Raw genomic sequence first — 8,950 nt, forward strand, 5'->3', positions numbered from 1 at the left:
TCCGGGGGGGGGGAACGACGTCACAACAGCTGCAGCAAACTTCACAGTATGGAGACTGGCTGCCTCGGGTAGACTAACTCAACCCTCAACACAGCGGTCCCAGGTCGACTCTGTAAGCAGACACGTCATCAATAACTGGGACACTAATACACCACACTTACAGGCTCGGGCACAAACACCTGACGTATCCAGTCCATAGATGGCGCTGTCGTCGGAGCACCACCTCACCAGAGGTCAGGAGCGGCGGTGTTGAGCGCGGAACCAGACTGGAAACTGGTCCTCGAGGCCAGTACACGCTGTCCTCACCAGGTGTCGTCGACCGTTTGGCGGGGGTTTCGGGAGCTGACCCACAGATGGCGTGATTGTCACTGCTCCAGGCTCGGACGCTGGATCCGGGTTTGTAACAGGCAGCAGGTGGTGGAGTGTGGCAGCAGGTGGGAATTAGGGTGGTGGAGTGTGGCAGCAGGTGGTGGTTATGGTGGTGGAGTGTGGCAGCAGGTGGTGGTTATGGTGGTGGAGTGTGGCAGCAGGTGGTGTTTATAGTGGTGGAGTGTGGCAGCAGGTGGTGGTTTTGGTGGTGGAGTGTGGCAGCAGGTGGTGGTTACGGTGGTGGAGTGTGGCAGCAGGTGGGAATTATGGTGGTGGAGTGTGGCAGCAGGTGGTGGTTAATGTGGCGGAGTGTGGCAGCAGGTGGTGGTTATTGTGGTGGAGTGTGGCAGCAGGTGGTGGTTAATGTGGCGGAGTGTGGCAGCAGGTGGTGGTTATTGTGGTGGAGTATGGCAGCAGGTGGTGGTTAAGGTAATGGAGTGTGGCAGCAGGTGGTGGTTATGGTGGTGGAGTGTGGCAGCAGGTATTGGTTATGGTGGTGGAGTGTGGCAGCAGGTAGTGGTTATGGTGGTGGAGTGTGGCAAAAGGTGGTGGTTATGGTAGTGGAGTGTAGCAGCAGGTGATGGTTATGGTGGTGGAGTGTGGCACCAGGTGGTGGTTAAGGTAATGGAGTGTGGCAGCAGGTGGAGGTTATGGTGGTTGAGTGTGGCAGCAGATGGTGGTTATGGTTGTGGAGTGCAGCAGCAGGTGGTGGTTATGGTGGTGGAGTAAGGCCGCAGGTGGTGGTTTTGGTGGTGGAGTGTGGCAGCAGGTGGTGGTTATGGTGGAGTGTGGCAGCAGGTTGTGGTTATGGTGGTGGAGTGTGGCAGCTGGTGGTGGTTTTGGTGGTGGAGTGTGGCAGCAGGTGGTGATTATCATATTGGAGTGTGGCAGCAGATGGTGGTTATAATGGTGGAGTGCGGCAGCAGGTGGTAGTTATGGTGGTGGAGTGAGGCAGCAGGTGGTGATTTTGGTGGTGGAGTGTGGCAGCAGGTGGTGGTTATGGTGGTGGAGTGTAGCAGCAGGTGGTGGTTATGGTGGTGGAGTGTGGCAGCAGGTGGTGGTTATAGTGGTGGAGTGTGACAGCAGGTGGTGGTAACAGTGGTGGAGTGTGGCAGCAAGTTGGTGTTATTGTGGTGGAGTATGGCTGCAGGTGGTGGTTTTGGTAATGGAGTGTGGCAGTAGGTGGTGGTTATGGTGCTGGAGTGTTGCCGCAGGTGGTGGTTATGGTGGTGGAGTGTGGCAGCAGGTGGTGGTTATGATGGTGGAGTGGGGCAGCAGGTGGTGGTGGGGGAGTGTGGCAGCAGGTGGTGGTTATGGTGATGGAGTGTGGCAGTAGGTGGTGGTTATTGTGGTGTAGTGTGGCAGCAGATGTTGGTTATGGTGGTGTAGTGTGGCAGCAGGTGGTGGTTATGGTGGTGGAGTGTGGCAGCAGGTGGTGGAGTGTGGCTGCAAGTGGTGGCTATGGTGATCGAGTGTGGCAGCAGGTGGTGTTTATGGTGGTGGAGTGTGGCAGCAGGTGGTGGTTATGGTGATGGAGTGTGGCAGCAAGTGGTGGTGGTGGAGTGTGGCAGCAGGTGGTGTTTACGGTGGTGGAGTGTGGCAGCAGGTGGTGGATATGGTGGTGGAATGTGGCAGCAGGTGGTGGTAATGGTGGAGTGTGGCAGCAGGTGGTGGTTATGGTGGTTATGGTGGTGGAGTGTGGCCGCAGGTGGGGGTTATGGTGGTGGAGTGTGGCAGCAGGTTATGGTTGTGGAGTGTGGCAGTGTTACGACCCTCTCGGGACGCAACGGGGTCCTTACTCTGATGTTGTTAGAGGAAGATATATGTATCCGTTCCCAAGCCAGTATTGGCTATCAAGGGATGAGATCCGTGACGCAATTAACTTAAAGGGAGTAGGGAAAGAAAGTTAAGAACTTAATATTATAATTATTACCATCACCTATTAAATATATAAAAATCAAACGTGCACAGGGGGAGGGGTATTAACACTTTACAAGGGGACCATGCACAATCTAGTCTTCTGCTGAAGACTCTGGATCAAGAAGCTAGGTGCTGAGTCCGCGGTGCTTTCTTCGTGGCCTCAAGACGTGTCCTCTGAGAATGTCGAGCCTACCCTGGCCACAGGTCAGCCAAAACACAGGTCCACTGGGGGCACCGTCGTGGAGGCCGTCAACCACACGTCCAGCTGGTCTGCTGGCAGGTACTGAGCCACCAAGGCTGGTACGGCCACTCCACGAACGATATAAGGGGTACGCCCAAGACAGGAGTCTCGTGTGATATCACAAATCACCCTCCTGTCCTCACTACCCCAGTGGATGATTGTCTCCAACAGTCGGTCCCAGGTAAATCCTTTCACTGCCACTCCAATGGCAGGCTAACACACCACAGTGTTCTTCCGGGGGGGGGGGGACGACGTCACAACAGCTGCAGCAAACTTCACAGTATGGAGACTGGCTGCCTCGGGTAGACTAACTCAACCCTCAACACAGCGGTCCCAGGTCGACTCTGTAAGCAGACACGTCATCAATAACTGGGACACTAATACACCACACTTACAGGCTCGGGCACAAACACCTGACGTATCCAGTCCATAGATGGCGCTGTCGTCGGAGCACCACCTCACCAGAGGTCAGGAGCGGCGGTGTTGAGCGCGGAACCAGACTGGAAACTGGTCCTCGAGGCCAGTACACGCTGTCCTCACCAGGTGTCGTCGACCGTTTGGCGGGGGTTTCGGGAGCTGACCCACAGATGGCGTGATTGTCACTGCTCCAGGCTCGGACGCTGGATCCGGGTTTGTAACAGGCAGCAGGTGGTGGAGTGTGGCAGCAGGTGGGAATTAGGGTGGTGGAGTGTGGCAGCAGGTGGTGGTTATGGTGGTGGAGTGTGGCAGCAGGTGGTGGTTATGGTGGTGGAGTGTGGCAGCAGGTGGTGTTTATAGTGGTGGAGTGTGGCAGCAAGTGGTGGTTTTGGTGGTGGAGTGTGGCAGCAGGTGGTGGTTACGGTGGTGGAGTGTGGCAGCAGGTGGGAATTATGGTGGTGGAGTGTGGCAGCAGGTGGTGGTTAATGTGGCGGAGTGTGGCAGCAGGTGGTGGTTATTGTGGTGGAGTGTGGCAGCAGGTGGTGGTTAATGTGGCGGAGTGTGGCAGCAGGTGGTGGTTATTGTGGTGGAGTATGGCAGCAGGTGGTGGAGTGGGGCAGCAGGTGGTGGTGGTGGTGGAGTGTGGCAGCAGGTGGTGGTTATGGTGGTGGAGTGTGGCAGCAGGTGGTGGTTACAGTGTTGGAGTGTGGCAGCACGTGGTGATTATGGTGGTGGAGTGTGGCAGCAGGTGGTGGTTAATGTGGCGGAGTGTGGCAGCAGGTGGTGGTTATTGTGGTGGAGTATGGCAGCAGGTGGTGGAGTGGGGCAGCAGGTGGTGGTGGTGGTGGAGTGTGGCAGCAGGTTGTGGTTATGGTAGTGGAGTCTGGGAGCAGGTTGTGTTGGTGGTGGTGGAGTGTGGCAACAGGTGGTGGTGGTGGAGTGTGGCAGCAGGTGGTGGTTATGGTGGTGGAGTGTGGCAGCAGGTAGTGGTGGTGGTGGTGATGGAGTGTGGCAGCAGGTGGTGGTTAGTAGTAGGGAGTACAGTCCACAGGTACCTTTTTTTTTGGGGCTGAGGACCCCTGTGGACTGTACAGTCCACAGGTACCTTTTTTTTTTTTGGCGAGAGGACCCCTGTGGACTGTACAGTCCACAGGTAACTTTTTTTTTTTCTGGAAATTCGTGTGTAGCATGTCGGGGTTTTCAGGTGAATTTTGGGAGTCACAGATTTGGAAGTAAGGATTTCTTATGAGTGAGTAATTTCCGAGATTTTAGAAGTATGGATTTCTTATGATGAAAATAATTTCCGAGACATAGAAGTTTGTTAAGGGCTTATGGGAGAAATTCAAATATCGTGTGTAGCACTTTAGGGTTTCCAGGATAACTCTACGGACATATTTTACATGTTTTCAACTTACAAATATCGTCTATGTAAGCCATAGTTTTCATATAAATTTAGAAAATCACCTGTGTAAGTCAGGGTTTTCAGGTATCATACCTCACACCCCCTCCCTCCCCCCCTTACCTCGCAATCTCTCGCGTCACCTTTATTAACCTTAGGCCCGGCCAGCCAGACGCTTCGTGTAGGTCTCCTCTTATCATATCTTATCTTTTCTTCTCCATAATATCTGGACCGTCCCTCCTCTCTCTCTCCTTTCATTCAGTTCAGCTATTTTCCAACATCGTATGTTTTCTCCTTTTCATTAAGCAAGTCAGTTTTACACAAATAAATCGTGTTAGTAAGCATATTCTAGCTCACGTTCCCCCGCCTTAGTCCCCTGTCGTATAATGAATACTATCATTCCAATCCCTCTAAAATTTAAAAATAATCATATTTCAAACGTAGTTCAATACAGTAATTTAGTTACCAAGCTCCAGCGCTTGTCCTCCGCCTTAGCTCTCTCGTATCTTCGTTAGTAACAGTCCAATTTCCCTGAAATTTTTACCCTCTGTATTTCAGGAACCGTAAATAAGATCAAAACAGTTATCGAGCTCCAGCTCTCGTCCCCCACCTTAGTTCGTTTATACAAGATCGTTAGTAACAGTCCAATTTCCCTGAAATTTTTACCCTCTATATTTCAGGCGCCGTAAATAAGATCAAAACAGTTATCGAGCTCCAGCTCTCGTCCCCCACCTTAGTTCGTTTATACAAAATCGTTAGTAACAGTCCAATTTCCCTGAAATTTTTACCCTCTGTATTTCAGGCACCGTAAATAAGATCAAGTAAGTTATCAAGCTCCAGCTCTCGTCCCCCACCTTAGTTCATTTGTACAAGATCGTTAGTAACAGATCAATTCCCCTGAAATTTTTTACCCTCTGTATTTCAGACACCGTAAATAAAATCAAGTCAGTTATCGAGCTCCAGCTCTCGTCCTCCACCTTAGTTCATTGTACTAAGATCGTTAGTAACAGACCAATTTTCCCGAAATTTAAAGCAGACATACTTCAAAGTTAGTAAATAAAATCAAATCAGTTATCGAGCTCCAGCTCTCATCCCCCCGCCTTAGTTCTCTCTCGTATATTTGTAAATAACCCATCAATTTCCCGAAATTTAAAAGCAGACATACTTCAAAGTTAGTAAATAAGATCAAGTCAGTTACTGAGCTCCAGCTCTCGTCCCCACCTTAGTTCTCTTTCGTATCTTTGTAAATAACCCATCAATTTCCCTGAAATTTTTACCCTCTGTATTTCAGACATAGTAAACATGAAGTAAACAATTATAAAACTCTAGCTCTTGTCCTCTGTCCAAGCTCACTTTTGTAAATTCATTACTCTCAGTCCAAATCACCCAACTACATTTTTAGACATAGTAAATAAAAACCAGTTCAGTTATCAAGTTTCAACTCTTGTGCCCCAGCTTAGTTCATTTGTGCAAGTTCTTTATTTTCCAACTAAATCACCTGAGATTTAAGATCACCTTATTTCTAACGTAGTAAAATTAATCTGGACATTAGCCTTAGATCATCAGACATAAATATATTCGATCAAGTCCGTCTCCAGCCTAACTCTTATCCGAGTACACACATAACCCCAACCTGTATAATTATCTTTCACCCCCTCCCACCTTCCTCCATCTCATCCAAGTCTCATAAATTTAAATGTAGCTGTTAATTTGCGTTCTTTCCCCGTTCATAGCATATTCTCTGTAAGTTCAGATCTGTACTTAGTCTTACATATTCTCTAGTTCTTTCCCATTTTATACAAGACTTAAACAACTATTACTGTCTCCTCTATCTTATTTAAACATGAGTCATATGTAAATATACCCGACTCTTTCCATCCATTACAAGTCCTAGCTTGTTCACCGCCCAACTCACTACGCTATTTCTACTTTACATGTTGTAGCATGTTTTCCGCACATCTTGATACCATCCCTTACAATCTCTCAATCCTTTACACATCCCAACTTTCAACCCTTTCTTACAATTTTCCTCCATCCCTCCGCTACATGTTCTTACCCGTTCATTACAGTCCACTACATATTCTCTAATCATCTCTGTACTAATTCTCAAAACTAGTTGTTTCTGTCATTTTAGTAAGTAAGTAAGTAGATCATCGTTATTAACAACAACAACAACAACAGTAACATTACTAATTCACAGTAAGTTACTACTGAGCATTTAGCAGTTATCCATTTTCAAAATAAGGTCAATATAAATCATTCTAAGACATCTTCGTACAATTAAAGATACTTGCCTGTGCACTAAGTCATTACTTACAGTAGCATCTTAAGGCATTGTTTTCGTAACTCAGTTTTATTAAACATACACCTTCATTAGTCAAAGGAAAACTTTTCAAGTCATTGTATTCAATATTTCCGTTAAACTTACTACATCATGTCATTATTCGGTTTCATAATTAAGTACTTGTTTCAGTCCTCCAATGTAATAAGCAAATTATTCTATTAAGGATAAAGAAATCTTATTTAGAAGAGACATTAAGTTTATTACAACATTTAACGCATACAGTTATTCTTAGTAGTTATACAAGTGTTCAAGAAAATCATATACAAGTGTTCTTAGTAGTTATACAAGTGTTCAAGAAAATCATATACAAGTGTTCTTAGTAGTTATACAGGTATTCATAGTAGTTATGCAATTATTCAAGAAATCATAAGTGTTCAAGAAGCAATTGGATTTATTATATATAAAATATTTCCTCTACAAATTGGACAGCATTTCAGAGCTAAAAGACAACCACAGCACGTCACCATATGTTTACATGGTAGTATTACAATATTTATATTTTTATCCATACAAACTCTGCATAAAATATCTTCTTCCCAAGATTGTTCTGTACAGTCCTTGTTTTCAACAGTGCTATTACAAGTCTCCGGTAAAGTTTTCAATCCCAGATCTTCAGGCCTAACTTCTTGTTCCTCTTTATCATCGACTGCTTCATAAATTAAGTACCGTACCCGTAAATAAATATCTGTTCCCTCTTGCATATACCTCAACACGATTTCTAGACATCTACTTTGTATAATATAAGGTAATAAATCTCTGGATTCCTTAAGGTACTCACTTAAAGCATATCTTATACTCTCCACAGGTATTAATTTTTGATGAATCAGATGTTTGAACTTATCCATACCCTCCATTAAGATATTAATTAAATCATTGTCTATAGGTTTTATAGGTAATGGTATTGTCAATCTAGCATTCTTAACAAATTCCTTGCCCCTTGCAAGAATAATGTAAGCACATTCTGGACTACATCTCGCATGTAACGTCCAAGGATCATCTTCTGGTCTCCAATTTCGTATTCCACAGGCGCAGTGATAGCAGCAGACGTGGTCACTTATACCTGAAAACCATAAAACAATCCAGCATCATCTCGTTACTATCTTTTAACTAATATTCATTATTTCTTTACTTATAACTCTATTAAGTTTAAAATAGTTAAAACACTTCATACCACAGTAAAAAAAACCAGCTTCTGCCAGCTCATGAGAAGTTTGCTTGACGCTTCCAGGCCACGTCATATCAAATGTATCTAGGCGACATTTATAAGTTACCAATCCTGGATTCAGCGATTTCCTAAATTTTATCAATCCCAGATCTTCCTTAGGAGGAGCACCACCTAAAAAATATAACGTAGTTACGTAAATTATTCTTTAGAAGAATAAGAAGTATCTATTTAAGCAAGCAAGTTTTGTACAGAGTATATAAGACTGGTATAAGAATACATCATAAGAATATATACTTACTACTATCACTTATTTTCTTATTTCCCAGTTCTATTTTATGGGAAACAAATTCCAGTCCATATTTGAAAGCTATCTCAGACACCTCTAAAGAAACATTGTCACTCCTCTTGCCTCTAATAAAGGCACAGTCTTGATTAATCATCTTATGACGTCTTCTGGGGCTATCACCAACAATCCATGCACCTACTATACAATAACAAAATGCACACAAACAGTAATCACTATTGCGAAGGTAATAGAACCCATCTTCAACTAAGTCAATAGGGTTTAACCACTTAACGGGCCAATCCACAAATGTTTGTAGTCTAACTCCTGCACATTTAAGGCTTTCTATACTGTAAAACTTCCTGGCACACAAAGGATCCATCGTGTGAGGGCAGCACTAACTATTAGAGTAGGATAAGCAAGTATATATATCCCTAAAATAAGTATCGTACATCGCTACATATTTAACAGTTTCCCCATTTATAATAGACAGTAATTTCCTCTAAATACTTCTCTATTTAAAAATCCTTAAAGTTTCATAATTAAATAAAGCTCTTATATAAATACTTAGTAAACTACTTTCATTATTTATTAGACTTATTAGAAAAATACATCACTTTGGCAATCTCGCTAAAAGTATACTGTTACGTCATTATTCGTAGCTGCCGTACATAATGATAGATATATATATAATTTAGTAGTAAATTCTTATTTAATCTAATTAAAAATATATGCTTAAAGCATCTATATCCTAAAATGAAATATACTATTAGTTATAATGTCATATATAATATTATTCTAGGGTAACAAAA

At 44.6% G+C, this 8,950-nt stretch overlaps 1 protein-coding gene across 1 annotated transcript; it reads right to left on the reverse strand.

The window, feature by feature from the left end:
- Positions 1 to 7,205: 7,205 nt before the first annotated feature.
- Positions 7,206 to 8,600, reverse strand: LOC138361454 (baculoviral IAP repeat-containing protein 7-B-like; the record flags this gene model as incomplete). The annotated part of the gene is made up of 3 exons (XM_069320785.1): positions 8,154 to 8,600; positions 7,862 to 8,026; positions 7,206 to 7,750 (listed from the first exon to the last, which is right to left on the reverse strand). Coding segments are annotated over exons 1-3 (1,077 nt in total), but the record flags the coding sequence as incomplete, so codon positions are not given.
- Positions 8,601 to 8,950: the final 350 nt, after the last annotated feature.

This window comes from Procambarus clarkii, unplaced genomic scaffold (genome assembly GCF_040958095.1).
Source record: "Procambarus clarkii isolate CNS0578487 unplaced genomic scaffold, FALCON_Pclarkii_2.0 HiC_scaffold_400, whole genome shotgun sequence".
NCBI classification, from domain to species: Eukaryota; Metazoa; Arthropoda; class Malacostraca; order Decapoda; family Cambaridae; genus Procambarus; species Procambarus clarkii.